General features: G+C 49.4%; 1 protein-coding gene across 2 annotated transcripts in view; it reads right to left on the bottom strand.

The window, feature by feature from the left end:
- Nucleotides 1-18839, bottom strand: part of nxn (nucleoredoxin) — a 45302-nt gene that overhangs the window by 8445 nt on the left and 18018 nt on the right. For both annotated transcript variants that reach the window (XM_067246115.1, XM_067246116.1), the window contains exons 2-3: nt 2424-2541; nt 1082-1215 (exon numbers count right to left, since the gene is read on the bottom strand). In XM_067246115.1, coding sequence (XP_067102216.1) covers nt 1082-1215; nt 2424-2541 — 252 coding nt within the window. The remainder of the gene's footprint in view (nt 1-1081; nt 1216-2423; nt 2542-18839) is intronic.

The raw sequence follows: 18839 nt of genomic DNA, 5'->3' as shown, positions 1-18839 counted from the left end.
GTGGCAACAAGGCTGGCATGAAGTAGCTCTCACAGTGCCAGCAGTGGAAGAAAACCATGCCAGTCCTCCTCCTCAACAGCCTGTTCACTCTCCCTCCCTCTCCCTCCGTCGCTCCCTCTCTCTTTCCCCCGCCCCCCCCCTCCCTCCGTCGCTCCCTCTCTCTTTCCCCCTCCCTCCCTCTATCCCCCGCCCCCCCCCTCACTCTCTCTCTCCCCCGCCCCCCCCTCCCTCTCCCTCCCACACAGTCTCTTTCCATTCCGAAAAATAAATCCTTCTCTCCCCAAGTCCCGCTGACTACAACACGAGCTGCAGAAACGCTGGTGAACACGGGCCGCGATGACGAGGCCGGGGTCAGGTCTGCGAGGCCCGCTCCTTCCCCTGGGCCTCTCTGGCGGAGGCCCAGCACCGGCGGCCTGCTGCAGTAAACCTAGACCAGCACCAGGTGCTGCCGCAACACGCTTGTAACATTCTTTTAATAGCGGCTACGTTTACGCTGGGAGGGGGGGAGGGGGGAATGTGTGGCGTTTAAAATACCACAAATAAACTTATATGACCGTTTTTGTGGTTTGTCGTCTCAATTTGTATGAGCTTGGGAGCCATTGAGGGGCCACAGGGTTAGCAGCTGGCGGGATGGGCCGGAGCGTCACCGAGTCACAGCCTCCTAATGTACGACCTGAGCCACATGCAGAGAGAGACAATGGCCAGATTGTGGGAGGGCGTGGCACCCACGTAACACAACCAGAATAGATGCTGACTGGACAAAGAGGAACCGCTAACCCCGGTACTGGAGACAATGCAGAGTCCCCGCCACTTTCCATCCTTCCTCCTTTCATCCAGGGCCTGACTGAACTGGTCCTGCCCGGTCCTGCCCTCTGGCTACCGGTCAGACCGGCTCTGCCGCCCCCTCCCGCTGTGTCTGACCCCCTGCCCTCGCCCTAACGGATGCCTCTCTGTTTGAACAGAGCTGCTGCTCACATCGCCGGACAGCTGGAAGCAGAAATGGGAAAATAAGGGGCCCTTTCCCCCGCCTCTGCCTCCCCTCCCCCCCCTGCTCCTTCCATGCCCCCCCCCGCTCACTCACCCAGTGTGCTGAGAAGTAGACTCCCACATAGTGGCCCTCCAGAGAGCTGCTATCTGTCGTCTGTCTGTTGTTCCTGAGCAGCGGGCCCGCCACCACCTCCGCAAAGGGCTTGGGCCCCCAGGGGAACTCCAGACCTGGGAGGGAGGGATGGATGGAGGGGGAAAAGAGAGAGAGAGGCAGACAGAGAGAGGCAGAGAGGGAGGCGAGAGAACGAGAGAGAGAGAACGAGAGAGAAAGAGAGAGCCATGGGTCTGATTACTAAACGGAGAAGAAAGCTTTTCTGTGTTACAAACCCCTTTCAGAACCAGGACCTTCTCTCCCTCTGGCACAGCCATTAGATAATAAAGACAAGCATGTGTGGCCAGCATTTATGATACATGAATCTAGGCCCAGAGAGCGTGTCTCTCACTCACAGGATTCTTTGTAGTCTGTGTCATCTGCTTGCGGAACAGATGCAAAATGTGCTTTTAATGATGATTGAAAGCCATGTTTTTCCATTTCCCATAGAGCACATAAGAGGCTGCAGCCAGCCGTGCCCCCTCTCTCTCCTTCTTTCACTCCCCTCTCTCGCTATCTTTTCAAGGTGTCTTCATTGTCAGTGTTGAGCGCTAGAGGAGCATTTGGGAGGAACAAATCTAAAGCGTGGTCATAAATAAAGCCTGTAAAGTCTCCTTTATGCAGGGCCTGCTCTGCAGGGCTTCATTAGGCAGGAGTGACACGTCCACACTGCGTTGCCTCGGCCCGCCATTGTTGTCCCGATTGTAAAAGTGCTCACCATCCTCCACCGTGGGCTAGTCCGGCACCGCCACTCACCACCAGGCCTTTCATTAGACTGAAAGAGAGAGAAAGTCCTCCCTCTCTCGCCTCCCCCCTCCATAACTCCACCACACCAACCACACCCCTCCCCCCCAACACACACACATACAACTCTAACTACCCATCTGTGCCTCACTCTCCCACACACACACACACACACACTCGCAAACATTGTGTGAGCTACTGCTACCAAGATACACTCTCTTACCACACTGAGAAGGCAGGACAGAGAGAGAAGAAGATTCATCTCTCTTCTCCACCCACATCTAGCTCAGTGCTGCAGTTAATGAATCATGGAAATGATATCTGGGATCGGGCCTGGCCTGGCGTTCATTAGGCTCAGACAGAAGATCTGTCACAGTGCTCATGTGAAATTCATTTTCTCCACAGAGGGTTCTGTTGCCATGGTGTGTGTGTGTGTGTGTGTGTGTGTGTGTGTGTGTGTGCATGGAGGGGGTTTCTGCAGCCTCCGAGCCCATGTCTCGTCTGTTTGTTTGCAGAGCCGAGGCGGGATGTTATGACTCACCTTTGGGGTCATCGCGGACGACCAGCAGCCCATTTCGACACACCACCTTCCCTGTGGTGGCGTCCACGAACACCAGCGAAGGAACACTGGTCACCTTGTACTTGTTCCACAGCCTCATCTTGAAGAGACAGGTGAGAGAGAGAGATAGACAGAGAGAGAGAGAGGGATTCTGTCAATATGAGGAATCAGAACCACAGCTTCAGATCGACTGTACAACAGGAAGTGCCCACAGAGCACCTCAACAGAGGGGGAAGAAGCCATCTTCTATGTTACCACTAGTTCATGACATCTTTATCGATTGCCACTGTAGTCCGTAATAAATCTTGTAAAAACGCCAACTTCTACTGTGAGGGGGAAAAAATGAACACGTTTTGGCAAATACGTTATGTATTCATGAGGCCCGGTTCTTCCTCTGAAGAATAAAGGGACTGAGATATTTGGCAGGTTGAATAAAACAGCAGTGTATTCACCCTACAGTGAGCTAGCTGAAGGCTGGACCCACACAGCTCCAGGGCTGATCTCACATTAAAGAGAGACCTGCTCCGGAGGAAGCTCAAGAGCGCCGTTTTGCTCCTGCCGCGTCATGAATAGAAGAGAGTGAGAGTGCGGAACACGGTCTGGCAGAAGCCTCTTCGCCTACACTGCCGCCTCTGGGCTGCGGGGCGGCATTTTATTTCTCATCCTCCACTGAGGACAACGCTGTAAATTATTCAATGGCAGGAGATATGATGCATACCTCCACTGGTATTTACAAGGGACCAGTGCGTCTGACTCTAATTATAGTGTCTGCCATGGTCTAGCATCTTGATATGAATGCAGAATGCATCACATGCAACCTGAAACAGACTCTTGGCAACCGCTAATGTGTGCTTGTTGCGCTGGGACTGTTTATAGTTAAGATGTTTTGTCTAGTCATTGTCCACATCATAAAGAACAGAACAGACCAAGCGGATGTGAATCTCCCTTTTACAGGTTTTCCCGGCCATGAGTGGATAAATCACCACAGACACAGGTAAGTGTGTAGCACACCAGGTTGCAAGATGTGCGACTGCCACATTAAGTGAGGGAAAGTGAGTGAGGGGGGGGGGGGAAATTTCAGGGAGGGGGCAGGAGACCAAGGGTGTGTGTGTGTGTGTGTGTGTGAGTGTGTGGGGGTACATGAGCCTCTCATGAGTTCAGTTTCATTTGTGTTCCGGGCAGTTGAAAACCACCTGCTTCTCTTCTAATGAAAACAATGACTTCACCGCAGGAACTGAGTCAACGCTTAGGTTTTGATGTACAGAACGGTTTGAAGTGTCTTAGCAGTGTATCCCCTAGGTTTACAGCTTTGGGGGGGGGGGGGGGGGGGGGGGGGGGGGGGGGGGGGGGGGGGGGGGAGGCGGCGACCATGTAAATGTAAATGACACGCCGTCGTGTAAATAAGATAAATAACATAAGGCCATTTAGTTTGTTTAATAAAAGAGCAAGCTATAGACCATTTAAGGTAACCTTCAATGACTTATTTTGTAATCGGGCGCTGCATATATATATATATATATATATAAAAAATCTATAAAAAACAAACATACAAAAAGATTTTTTTTTTTTTTCATTATTAACTTGACCTTCCAGGGGGGGCGGGGGGGGGGCCGTAGGGGAAACACTGGTCTTAGGACTGCTTTGCTCTACATGCCACAGTGCAGTCCTGCACTTCCCTTTAGGAGTTTTTGCTGACCTTTCTATTGTATAAGACAGGACAGAAATCTTTTTCTGGGCAGGCATCTTTCTAGTCAGCATGTCTGTCCCAAGGATTTATATGCCCCAGATCTATTCGCTGGTCTACAAGTCCCTTCAAAACAGACCGTGATGCCTGCCACGGTCAAGAACTTTACCAAGCACTGCTTCTGGCTTTCTCTACACCCTAGAAACTCAATCTCTAATCCCGCCAAATCGATGAGGTTACACGAGTAGAGGGTCTTAACTGTGACCATCTCCAGTTACCGGCATGTCTCACGCCACATCTGTGAAACGTACACAGCAGTGTGTGTGTAAACCCCCTTAACTCCCTGGTGTCTTCTATGGTCTGCTGCTGTTGCTAGCCGAGTGAGTTAATTTTCCCGAAACGGTAGTTAGCTAACTTTAATTAGCTGCCGGGCTTAGTTACCTGGCATTATACTCGTAGCAATGCTATTGCCAAGTTAGTGATAGTACATTCTGAAGCCATACTAAAGCGTTTGTCACAGTTTTTGTCTATCGGAAAATATGAAATTGGAATGTTCGAATCACATTTTTAACGCTACTCCTTAGGTTAGGGGTGGGGGGACTGGCTTAGGGAGGGGGGGGGGGGGGGGGCAAGCGATGGAGCAGACGAACGACAGGTAGAGTATGAAAGGCGGCACTTGATATATGGTCCCTGGGAAATGTCAAGAAATGGCTCATATGTCAACTCGTCGAAATGTCCTGAACGGAGACGGAGACGGGGGGGATCCGATAATGAGGAAAACAGACAGGTGTTTTAGAACTGTCTAGACTTTAATAATCTGCATCGTAAAACTGGATTTTTTTGGGGACTTTTCAAAGTAAGATCGTATCGAAAAACTGCTTTGCTTTGAATCACTGAGCGTTATCAAAGTTTTGCCATCAGCCATTTTCCGAAAAGCCTTTAATTTTGTCGAGGCTCGAGGCTTTGAAGTTCCCAACATATGCTAAACTGTTCTAATACACAGATCATTCTTGACTAAAATGCCCGGGGGCAGAAAGATGTCTAGAACGTCAAACTGTCTATTTCACAACATATATACAAACACATTCAGAATCCACGTCTGTACAACAGAGGACTGGAGGACAATGTTAACATTGCTCAAAATACACTTTGTCTTGACATCCTGGGAAACTTGCGACGTCGGCAGACGCAATGTAGCCTACTGCATGCAACAATGTTTTGCTAATGTATAGTGACTGGGAATATGGGTGCTTATACTGGTGTGATAATTCATGATCGTGTGAAACCTGTCAAATGAGCCCTCGTAGAAACCTGAATCATCGAACGTCTTGGCAATTGCAGAGCCTATTCCTCCTCCCATCACTTCAGGTTAATTTACTGCGTTCCTGAATTATGTCTGCCTGGCGGCCTGGCTGCGGTTCAGTGCGCTGCAGGAGAGTAAATCACTCTGGGCTCAGGTCTGACTGAGGGTGTGAGTAACAGCCATCAGGGCTGGTAACATGGTTCTGTGGCACATGAGGAGGTTGGTGGTTACAGCAGTAACATCAGCTACATTATTTCATTAGCAGGCTCCAGATACATGTCACCACCCTGCAAGATGATTCAAGCTGGAGGTGGAACAGACATTCATTTAGTCTAATGTCACTGGCTAAACAGGACTCCAGGCTGGGTTTCCACTGTTGTTATTTTGTCTGGCTGAACTCATCTCATGCCGAACCTGGCCCCCTCACCACAGAGGCAAAAGACTCTTTACAGTTTTAAACACAAGCACACTTTTCCCCAAGGGTCTGTGTTATTCTGTTGGCATGTAACACTAGGAACAATGGCAGGGTTAAGTCCCGTTTTCTCAGGGCTCTGTAATTGCAGAGAGACAGTCCACATCCTTCTCGCAAGCAGTAGAAGGCTTCAGGGGAATATTCGGAGAAGGCTGTGTATCATAAAGAGAGAGTAAACAGAGAAGCTGACACGGCCACAAACATGCACAAGTCTCAGAGTATAAACTATTCTAGTATCCGTCGGCGCTCATCCACTGTCTGGTTCACATGATACACTTTCCACCAGATCTCTGAGGTTTGGCTGCATTACACCCCACTATTCAGGGTTGGATTTAATCAAAGTATTGTATATCCATTGTAAAATGTGTACTAACCATCTAAAAAAGCCACTGGAAAATATTGTAGAGAAAACATACACGTTTAGAGATTAACAAGGGTTGGTACAGTACTTAAAAAAACAGGGATGTTACCTACTGTGACACTAACTTGAGAGACACAGAGGATGATCACAAATGCACTCGGCGCACACACACACACACTTTCCCCTCTCAGAGCGCATCTTTTTATTCACCACACAAACCGACACAAGGGAGGGCTGCTGTATCGTAACATGCTGGCTAATAGGTGCCAATCACTCCCACAGAGACCCCGCCAACTGCTCAGGCACCACGGAGAGCTGGAAATCCATCCTAACAATCCATTTACCCGCTCAAACACGCAGGCATTAGCTTAGCGTCGCGCCTCCGCTCCTCATGCTAATGAGACCAGGCACGGCCGCGGCTACAACCCCTGGAGGAGGAGGGAGCGTGGAGGGAGGATAGAGGTTGTGCCTGCTGAGGAGCCAGGAGATCCACACCGGGACAAGGAGACCAGGCCACACGTAATGATGCTATCTGTATGCACCTCGCTTACCAGACTCTCTGGGGAGGGGGGGGGGTGGGGTTGTGATTATTATCCCTCTCATCAAGCTGGGGGTCCAAACCAAGCCATTTACTGAGGTGCTATAGGATTGCATAGTTGAATTGCCTGCATACATGTCTTGCTATGATTAAGAATGAGGCAATTCCCCGCCCAGACTTGATCCCATATCCATGTTTAGTGTCATGGAAGGTAATCGTTTTCATGCTTCTTTGCACCATTACACTTTATTAGCAACATTCTGTAGTTTCAATGGCGTGGGGGTTTGTAGTCCTTACTCCCCACGGTGCTACTACTTCAAACACACACACGCTTCCGTTTTGTCCCGCTCCCTTTTCGAACGCTTCTAGTCATTGCCTCTGCCCCATCTCCCTTCCCCAGGCCTCTCATGGACACTTCCCAGCACCAGCCAACATTCTGACCCAGGTTACAACCCCAACCTCCGCCTCAACCCCAACTCTAACCACAGCCTCAAGAGCCGGACGAGGAATTCAGCCCCGGCCTTTTTTACAAGCGGTAGCTAGAGTATCTCTATGAACGCTGGCTGGCTGGCGCCCAGGGGTTGACCACAGTGAATAGCCCTGCTGAGAGAGAACTGAAGTGGAAGGAATTACACCAGTCATCCTCCCCATCCACTTCTTATTGTTCCTGCCTTGACTCCACGCAAATCTGCCTTCGCTGGGATGACCTGAGGCATTCACCAAGCTCTCCATCAAAGCCCGTTCCCAGCACACACTGCAGCTACAAAGGAGCTCCAGCGTCACACAAAGGAGTGCATGTTTACCACCCCACTGTGGCAATGGCAGGGATAAAGCATTTGATCTTTCAATAGAATGCTGATGACAAACACGGATGGGTACATCAAAATTACTCACTAACAATGAGGAGAGAATAGCAGCTGGCTCCATTGCTCAATGCTCGAGTTTACCGCTTGGTGATGATACATGGCTTGTACAATATGTACATATTAGGACCTTAAAAGAATGTTTATTTGGGGCATATGGTTTTTGAGGCAGTGACTCTTTTGGGCAAACCGACACAAAATCTCCACTGTAAATAACGAACAGCCTGAATCTTTATGTGCTATATTGGCTAATCAAAATCTACTGCTCTAACATCAATGCCTTGAACTATGAAGGGAACTATGTTCTTCACATAACCTCCTCATTCACGTCCAAAAACTAATTTATTACCGTCTAATATTTCCAGGGGGGCGGGTGGATGTGTTCCACGTTTTTTCTGAGCTTAGAGGACAGGGAGGGGAAACCAAAGTCGGGTCTCAGTGTGATTTGCTTATTTAAAATCGGTTCTTCTCTACGGGGGGCAGAACAAGGCTGTGTTCTCAAACAGCTAAGCACAGCAGACTGACCCAGTTAATACACATGACGGAAGCCAGATTGCTCAGACTCCCATCGATGGGGAGTAAATGCTGGTGGTGTTTAAAGCTGGTCGTTGTGAGGACGCATCTCTGCCCAGTCTGTGGGGGGCATGTCTGCATGTCCAGCATGTCTTTGATAGGGCTTTCTCAACAGAGCATGGCTGCAGGCGGCTATTGTATTTAAAGTTACTTTACAAGGAAGGAAAAATAGAGAGAGAGAGAGAGAGAGAGAGTGTGTAAGAGAGAGTGTAAGAGAGAGAGAGAGAGAGAGAGAGAGTGTAAGAGAGAGTGTAAGAGAGTAAGAGAGAGTGTGTGTAAGAGAGAGAATGTAAGAGAGAGAGAGTGTGTAAGAGAGATAGAGAGAGAGAGAGAATGAAAAGTGAAAGCTCTCCCACCACTGCGAATAATCCTCTCATCCACATGTGGGTCTTAGCTCTGTTCTACATCGATGTCGTGTTGAGGTGTTTCATAAACATGTTCATCTTTTAGCCTCTTTATCTGGAGGACAGTGGGAGACGCAGATGATTATGAGGCTTCCTGGATAGAATCTCTGGTTTGGATCCTGGTCGTCATATAGCCGGCAGACAGGAACCAGCCACTTCCTGTCTGCTCTCATCTTCCTTTCCTCTCTCAGGGAACAGTACAGGCCTCGCTCTGCTCCACTGAGCACGACACCAACCCCCCCCCCCCCCCCCCCCCCCCCCTGTACAACCTTGGTTATGACAGATATATTAAAAAAAGAAACACTCTAAAGGACAGAAAAAGGAATTTCTCAACTTGAAATCCGCACAGGTTAGACATCAGTGCCCCGACCTCTTAAATGCAGCGTGTTATTGCAACATCATATTTATCCCCTAAAATATTCATTGGCCCAGCCAGTTTGGTGGCGGATCCTTCGCTTGCACTGATACACCGGCTAAATTGCTTTTCCGATAAAGGCCCCGTTGCCATAGAAACCCCCCCCCCCCCCTGCCCCCCAACCCCCGTCAGGACATGTCAGAAAGTGCTAGACACATTGTGGGCTCTTAGTTAATAATTCAGTGATAAATTAACGGTTTTGTGAGGGAAACAGGTGCCAGAATGTCAGAGGGCTTATGGGGGGGGGAGAAGAGAGAGAGAGAGAATGAGCAGGAGAAAGAGAGAGCGAGTGAGAGACAGAGAGAGAGGGCGAGTTTCCCCTCCAGCCTAGTGTTACAAGCACAAAAGCTAGCTCTCTGAATAGCAGGCTCTTAATCCAAACTTGGACTCTGTATGGCTGAGCTCCACCGTGCCAGTTTTATTTAGTGAAGAATGCGACGTAAAAGCAGGAGGATTGTAAAGCAGTAAAAACCAGGGCTCAGTAAGTATCTGCAGCATTGTCTCTCCACAGGCGTGGGTCACCCCTGAGGCCTACATACTGCAGGTTCAAAGGTCACCCCAGCATGGGCTGCATTCCCCCCCCCCCTTCTGCTGTTTAAGAGAACAATCCTGCGTGCCACCCCCTGCCCCCCCCACCCACTCCTTCCAAGGCCATGACTCCCAGTGTGTGCTCGCAGCCTGGTTTACGTAAAGGGCAGACACACTCAAACATGCCTTCTTTTAGGCCTGTGTGTTCGTATAAAGCAAGGCACCGATTTCTCAACTCACACCCACATACCACAGGTCAATTATTAAACAGGAAAGAGGTTCTCCCACTGAAACACACACAGGCCATTTTCGCAGTCTAATTGTATTAGCTTCAATGATTCACTTCAATGTTTATACAACTCATGATAGTCCTGAGTATGTATGTAGGTCCATCTCTGGACTAAGGCAGCATGTTGGTGTAACCAGACTTTCTCTTCTGCTCCTCTCACCCAGTCATGCCACGCAGGGCGTCTCCAGACAGCGGTGGCAGAGGCAGCACGTACGGCTGTGCCAACATGGCGGTCAGCTAGAGATTGGCATCACAGAGTACCCGCCTCACTGGGGAGGGTGACAGGGCTGCAGTTTTCTGCTTGTCCCTGGCGCCTGCCAGAGGTAATTCATATCACTCTCTCTCATGCATAAACTGTAATCCAATACAGTATGGAGTGGATCCTGGCAATAGGCCGGGTAGAGACACACACACAAAATCACATTCACACACACACACTTTGTAATACCCCCAGTAAGTCGTTGTTGGCACCTACCCTGGTAAAACAGCAAACTAACCAGCCAACATCAGCAAGCAACAACACAACTCTGTCTTCCAGGATGTGCCCAGTGAGAACCTGCAGAAATATACTCACCCTCCAGCATGCTTTTTCATAAACACAATCTAGTTAGTTTGTTTAACAATGAGAAGTAAATAAATAAATGGTAACTAGGGATGCATCGTTTACACAGCTCCTTACTTCGGCTGACCTCGATTTGACCCCTCGTTTACCCCCCCCCCCCCCTCAGCTATCAGGTCCTCCAGCTGCTGGTCCCATCTGAACACGAGGCATTAATATTTATAACATCGGGCACGCACGGATGCACATCCTATCTCCTGTATTCTATAAACTTGCTGCTTTGTCCACGAGAACGACGGGTTCTGCTCCGCGTCTGCCTGTTTAGTTACCATAGCTACTACACTAATTTGAGTAGACCGTCAAATAAGTGTAAAAACTGGAACGGAAGCAGAACAAAAGTGTATTAGTTGTGCTTGACAATTTAATGGGAAAAAACGCTGTCGGAAAAACACAATCATTTGCCATTCGTTAAAGGAGGTTGATAAATGAAACACTTTATCAAGCTCCCTGACATGCTTGAGACAACGTGAGGGTCTTGACAATGTTATGAACTGATCCAGTGCAGAATACATAAGGAGTAGGTGGCTGGTGAGGGTGTACTGAGTTCCCATTGTCCCCCTTTCTGCTGGTCGCCTCGTAAATCACAGTGACACAGACTGCACTGTATCATAAACCCAGAGCAGTGGGGGCACGCCGCTCTCCAGCTAGGCCATAGCCGATCCAGAAACGCGTGTGACAGACGAACATAAACACACACCAGGACCTCATACTCAAGGTGTTCAATAGGTCTTTTCTCTCGTGTGTATTTCAGAACGGCTACAGTGTATCTTATCCCAGCACACAGGCTATGCAAGGGGAAAGCTAAAAACATTACATTTAGTCATTTAGCAGACGCTCTTATCCAGAGCGACTTACAGTAAGTACAGGGACATTCCCCCTGAGGCAAGTAGGGGGAAGTGCCTTGCCCAAGGACACAACGTCATTTTACACGGCCGGAATCGAACTGGCAACCTTCAGATTACTAGCCCGATTCCCTAACCGCTCAGCCACCTGACTCCCTAAAAACAGAAACAAGACAGTGGACTGTCTCACATATACGGATCGTCGTGACCACACTGGTCTTGTTCTCTGGAGAGGAACTCTGTAGCTCTCGTCCTGGCCATTACCTGAGCCAGATTAAGCTGCACAGTGACATTGAGTTACACTGGGACACTTTATCTCCATCCATTAACCCATTTCCTCCTCTCCTCTTACACTCATTAATAGGCACATCTGTTTTCTGCGGCCACAGGGGTTTATGGCTGGCCTGTACATCTGGCCACCCCTGCTGCCTCCCCCCCTCCCTCCACAACCTCCTCCCACCCCAACCTCCTCCCTCCACAACCTCCTCCCTCCACAACCTCCCTTCACGCCCACACACCCCAGCCCCCTCCCTCCCTCACTTCGCCACCGACTACCAGATCCGCTTTCCTCTGACAATATGCTCACAAATCAGATCAGCTAGGATCAGCCGGCTGGACAGACACCGACCCAAACCACGGCACAGATCAAACCTCCACCAGCACCTGCTCTCCCCTCCAGGACCGAGCAGGTTAGAACGCATGCCACTTCACGACCACAGCGAAACATGTGGCTAGCTATGAGACGCTGATCTCCTGTCTGACATATGACTGCCAGTACTACAAGTCACCATGTGAGAAAAAGAGCTTGAAAGAAACGGGGACAAAGAGAGATGTCCCACAGACGTCCGAGGAGTCCCCTGGGGGCAGGTCAACCCATGAGGGCGGGGGGTGGGGGGGTAGTGATGGAGAATGTCACCCAGTCCTGCTGGGGGGGGGGGGGGGGGGTGGGGTCAGAGTTTGGGGGTTGTATACCAACGCAGGACAGAGCCTGGCCTTAAAGAAGAACATGGGGACAGTGACCTTCATACGAGTTCCTGTGTTCTCTGACCCAGCAGCCCCGACTTGTCAAACGAAAACTTTACGAAGGAAACCTTTTAAACAAACACTCAGCAAACACTTTTCATCCTGTGGGACTGCCAAGGTTTTCTGACTCACACACACACACACACACACACGCCAGCCCGCTCCCCTAAGACCGCGCCGAGTCAGACGATACAACACAGCTGTGATACAAAGAATCAGAGCCATCTCCTCGTACTCCGAGGTGCCTGTCCTGTTTCCAAAGCGAGCGGCCTGCTTTTCAAGCCTTCCCTGCATCAAAGCACCCAGAGGCCTTGCCGTCTGTTTGGGATTCAGCACCACGTTCCCAGAAGTGGAGATCTGAAGCCTCCCACAGACAAGGGCCCGAGGTTATGGGCCCTCAGTTAAGCCCTGGCTTCCTACCGCATGCTCTGATATCTCATTTCGCCCGTCCCGTCTCTCCCAGACAAGATGATGTAATCCTATAACATAAAAATCATTCTGATATAATTCGATCGATCCGTCTGTTTTATCTAAATGCACAGAAATAAGACCTAACCTCGATAAATCATGCATCTATGCACGGGGGCGGGACACAGGCCCAGCAGGGAAATCACAACCTCTGGAAACACGCCGGCTGAGAATCCTACGGACCAGACTTCATGTCTTTGATTCCATAGGTGCAAAAATGTTCACATAAATCCTGTTGAATTCTTTTCTCTTTTTACTCACCCTGTGCTATGAAATCCCCAGTATAGTATTTCAACCTGCGGCGTCGTCTGTGTAAAGTACAGCGACTGAGTCTCCAAGCCAGCTCCAGAGTCCTCAGTTGACTTACTGGCCTCGCTGCCCCATAAATCATCCTGTATCCTCAATCCCCATCATGGGGTTGTTTCAGCACAAACCCAGAAACACAGTGGAGAGTTACTGAAACCCAATCAGAGAGAACGGCCTGTTGAGAGACTCATAAACAAGTGATTCAATAGATCAAGGCACACGTGACTGGCTTGGCCGGAGATGGGAAGATTTTCCCCGTTTCAGTCTGGCTTCAGAGAGACATCATGTCTCCTCCATCTTGGCGTTTTTTTTTAAACATTTCAAGCTGTATGGCAGGGGAAGAGAAAAGATTGTTCCAAATGTGATTTGTAATCAGGACTAACGGTTGAAGAAAAATACGAACTCCTTCAAAGTCTGCCAATGGGGAAAGGTAGAGAGAAAACATACTGTGACTTTATGTTCCAAATTACTTCTCATTCCCTCCCCCCCCCCCCCCCCCCCGCTCATAAAAGAGGAAGAGTCATACGAGTGTTGGGAGGGAGGGGGAGGGAGAAATCCTATCTTTTCAGTCTGCAGTCATGAAGCGGCCAATAGTTAAACAGTTTACTGGACAGTAACTCTCTCACACAGTCCTTCCACCCCGTTTAAAACAGCCAAACATCACTGCCTCCTTCTCTTTCCTCCGTTCATTTGTGACCATTAGGTCATGTGATCTGTGGCCTGCAGAAGGTTGGGAGAAGGGAGTGTTTCAGACGTCGGCGCTCCAAACGTCTCTTACAGGAAACTGGCTCACAACTGGAGCCAGTGGGAAGCAGGAGAAGGGAGACCCAGCCCCAACAGCCTTTCCAGACTGGCCTCTACAGAATCCATCCTGTACAGAAAGCACAGCCATGTTTCATAGGCTGTTTGGTATTTAAAAAAATCATGTCACAGAAATAACCAAAAAGTACAGTTTAGAGGGACGGGGGAAACCCCCCCCCCCCCCCCCACAAAAGGCCCATGCTCTTTTCTGAATGCCCACATTACTGTAAGATAAACCAAGTAAACTATTCCAATGTTGATGCATGACTGAACCATGCTGGGCTGAGTCCCCTAGCATGACTGAACCATGCTGGGCTGAGTCCCCTAGCATGACTGAACCATGCTGGGCTGAGTCCCCTAGCATGACTGAACCATGCTGGGCTGAGTCCCCTAGCATGACTGAACCATGCTGGGCTGAGTCCCCTAGCATGACTGAACCATGCTGGGCTGAGTCCCCTAGCCGGGAAGTGTGATGAATGTTTTCCATAGGCTGAGATAAAGAACTACCTAGGGAAGGAGAGGGGAGGGGAGGAGAACCACACTTTAGGAGTACTCAGAGTTTGAGTACTAGGTCAACATTAAACTAAAATTGCATTGCCAAGCGAAAAGGCTGTCGTCCCATTAATATGAGTCATTGGACGACCACAAGCAGAGCTCATAAAAACACAACAGCCCAGGCAAAATTAAAAAACACTACAACGAGCCCCACGAAGGAGCAACACGGCCCAACGATAACCCCGGGAGAAAACGCCATAGGCAGCACTTTTATGAGAAGGAAGACTATTAGCTGGAGCGTTCTCTTTTTTAAACGCCATTCTCCTGTCCTTCCAGCAAACCCAGTCCAGTACCAGATGAGCAGTGACGCAGGCTGCGTGGAGCACAGAGAGGGGCTCACAGTGAGTAATGTTGCTGATAAAACGGGTGGGACTGCGCTGCGCTCCCCTGAGCTCTGAGGAGAGACAAAGAGGACATACATGGCGGAGGTGCAGTTCAGGCTGCTTCTGCGGCTGGCAGGAATGCACCGGGCTTCACTGGGTTTATAAATAACCGTCAGAAAAGAGGCAGACACAAAAGGCGGTGCTGTTCCGAGCGGCTTCCATTTCTGTCCGCAGAACCCCCACCCTCCCAGACACTCTCCCTGTCTGCCAGCAGAACCCCCACCCTCCCAGACACTCTCCCTGGGGTAGTTACCCACCATCACACCGCCATGCCTGTCTATCTAGTGTCACCAACCATACTTGGTATAAATAGAGAAAAGAAGCACAGAATCTCTTAAAAAGGTGCTTTGTGTGTGTGTGTGTGTGTGTGTGTGTATAAAAGGGCTGCAGCCTACAACAGGCACAAGCTTTTATATCCTTTCCATCAGACAAGATGAGGTTTCTGTGGACACAAATCTGCCAACCACCTGATGGTTATCCCATGGCATTAAAACTGCAGAAATTATTCAAAGAACGACTGAGAATAAGCACACGGGAGTGAAACGACCGATTTTCGAGCGACACAAGAGAAGGTGTCTGTGGCGGTCTGGAACCAGAGAAACGGCGAGAGTGCTGCAGTCCGTGATTTCGACGCGATCCACTAGACCCGACACGAGCGGATTTGGAACAGAATCAATCTGTTTTGCCACATTCCAGCCGTCCTCTTTCTCACAATCCCCTTTTCCTTGCCTGGGGAGCCCCAGAGGGCTGCCTGCGCCTGTGGCTTGAGCGAGATAGAAATCACCATTTATCTTTCATTCCTCCAGCCACCTTTCTCTCTCCCTCCTCCTCCTCCTCCCCCTTTTCTAATGAACCACTGTAATTCTGTGTAATGACATGCATTGAGAGGGGGAGAGGGAGGGGGGAGATGGGGCAATAAGGTGACTGAGTGAAAAAGCGCGCACAAAAGCCAGTCACACCACATTTACATGCCTTCCGAGAGTGAAAAGTGTGTGTGTGTGTGTGTTTGTGTGGGGTGCCCCCATTTAAGCATGTTTCATTCTTTACGCGGTGGCAAATTGGATTGTGTTGCTGATCGACGGCCCAATGTGATTTCCCTGTGACTGTTTATACACACCACACACTATGGAGAGAGGAGCTATACCATGAAACCAGCTCAAGGACTTCCCAATCATTGGTGAAAAAACAACACTGAATGTGCATGCACCTAACATGCTTCAATACCTATATATTTCGGTCAGACTTTTTACTGTTCCAAAAACAAGTGGGAGTTTTTTAATACCCACAATTCAATGGAGAACTAAGCTGAACCTGCTGTAGATCTACATTCACAACAGGCCCTTGAATATTCACTCACATCTCAGTAATATATTCCACCGTTTAGGAGAGTTCACACAAATTTGAAATGGGAGTTGGCCCTCCCACCCCCCCGATCAGGTTCTCTTATGTGTGATGAGGAGACATCAGAAGATACAGCAGAGGCCAAACAGCCAATTGGAAGCCTGCGTCCTTCACACCCGCAGCCATCGCGTCACTCTGAGCTCGAACCTCACGCCACTGGAGGTTAAGCAGAACGCTGCGGAGCCCTCACACCGCCGTACAGTGAGACATTACAGACACGGAGCGGATCTAATTAAATGCTGTTCCACATTAACAGGATTGGGCGGACTGGCCGTTTCCTGCCCGCTCCCTGCGGCCCGTGAGTGGCACTGTGGGTAATGCACACGAGCAGGCACAGGATGAAATGTTTCCTAGAAAATACACACATCCCGCCAGACACAAGCCCAACTGACACCCCATACATGCAAGTCGACCGGCTCACAATGCGAAGCAGGGGGGTGGAACATGGCGACATGACAGTGGAGTTGCAGGCACACAAAGGCTGGGGCCAGGTCACTGCAGAGGGACAGGTTGTAATCACAGACTCAGGTCTTTCTGTAACCCGGAAGGTGGAGGGAGGAGAGGTGGGAGATGGAATGTCAGTCCCAATCTCGTTTCAGTTACAGGATTAGAGCACTGTTGTGAACGGCCTGCCATCTCCTTTGTTGCATATTTTCTTTAATGGCAATTTAAGAGAGGAGGGGATGTGGCTGCACACGGGCCTGACAGAGATAAAGAGGGCCTACTTTTTATTTCCCTCCAGCTCCGGTTCTTCCACGAGGGATCGGCTGTTGAGGGACCACATGCTGTGGATCCAGCTGGGAAAGCCAACAGTATAAACTGACAAAACAAATAGCGAAGACGTGAGTTAAGAGCTTGGTGATGTAAACAGTAGTCCAACGCAGCCTCTTAACCGAGCTGGAGTTCAGATCAGAGTCCACAACAATCCCGTCCCTTCTCTGTTTAGGTGCTATTTCACTTTTGTTAGACAACACGTCGCAACCGGTCAAGATCTCTCCGTACCGTTTCTCATCCTACAAAATGCAATAGCTCAGAGGAAATGGGTTTACTCAAACAATATTTAGAATTTTTTGACAGAAAACCAACCACAAGCAGACCACACAGTCGGTCTCTGCTCCTTCCTTGTCACTCCTGCTCTGCTTTATGATCTTGGAACATTTCCTGCCATTCTAGGCAGCTTCAATCACCCCTACACCACAGCATCCTCCCATGAAATACTCTCTCAACCTCCCCGGGGGCCAGTGGAACAGACAAAAGGTAGAACAAGTCCCTGATACTGGCTGGAGAAACGAGCCATTTCTGCATCAGCTGTTGCACAAAATGGAGGCCATCTCTGTGGCCAGATATCACAACACGACGTTGGTGTACGTTCAAAAAAGCTTGTCTAAAACTCAACAAAGAGCTTCTGTCACGCACTTCCCAATCTCATCCTGCTCGATAAATCAGCCAGGATGATTGCAAGGGATGAGAGGCAATTAGGCCTCAAAAATGTCATATTCAGCCATTTGTTACTTTGTCCTTTTGTTCACTGATTTTTTTTCCCTCCCAGAGGGTTACAATGTTCGCTTTTTGAAACCAACAAAATAATTCCGGGTGGTCTCTCCAATTGAGTAGCAAGTGGACCGGCGCAGACCGGTTCAGCCCGGATTCAACCGTTAAGTGGGGATACGGTTTGGGTTTTTCCAGTAAATCATGGCTACATCTCGCTTGTCTAAAACAACGGCATCCCTTGCACAAAACAAAAGACTCAATGCCACTATTTATCCTTTTAATGAGCTCACAAACCGTCTGAATTGCTGCACTGTTTAACTATCAGTCTGCAAATTTCATCCATCACACAACAAAAACAACAAATGAACAGCTAGCTCAAGCTTGTGCAGTGGAGAACAATTCAACAAGGGGGACATCCATGAAATGCTGCTTTATTGAATTTGTTCTTTGCCCGTCCTCTACACAATGGTCTACAGAAATCCAATCAGTGTTAATTGCTCCTGGATTCACAACCTCTCGGCACGTAACGATTTAAGGTCTTCCGCTCCGTCTCAAGACCTTTAGTGTGTCTCTATATCCCAGTCTGCTCTCTCATTGGCCCTTCAATGCCCTCCCCCCGCCCACTCCCTCTCTCAAATCATGATCATTAAACAGAGGGAATTTCTTGAGAAGGCCGGAGGTTGACTCAACCATTTTAAAGCCCCTGTCCACAGCTGGGAGTTTGTCCTCTCGGCCTGGGTCTTACAGCACATTCACAGCCTGAAGCGTGAGTGTTATTGTCTCCTGCATCGGCAGAGCGTCCCCCTTTCACAGCGGCTCAGATAAGGCATCTCGTTGTGTGTGTGTGTGTGCACTGCGTTTGGTCACATTTACCTTAAAAAACATCTAATCTCCGAGGTCACGCAGTAAATAAGCACAGGTCTTGCAAGTAGTAAGCAACGGGATGCAAGTAGTAAGGTATCAACGCATCAAAGTCAGCATGCCTCGATACCATGCAGCCCACACACGTCCTATAGATATGGCCACACCACAAAGCCAAATAAAAGCCCTCGTATTGCAGTCGCCTCCCCGAGACCGGA

Source organism: Osmerus mordax, chromosome 11 (assembly GCF_038355195.1).
Source record: "Osmerus mordax isolate fOsmMor3 chromosome 11, fOsmMor3.pri, whole genome shotgun sequence".
NCBI lineage: Eukaryota > Metazoa > Chordata > Actinopteri > Osmeriformes > Osmeridae > Osmerus > Osmerus mordax.
This window is presented reverse-complemented; position numbering and strand designations above follow the sequence as displayed.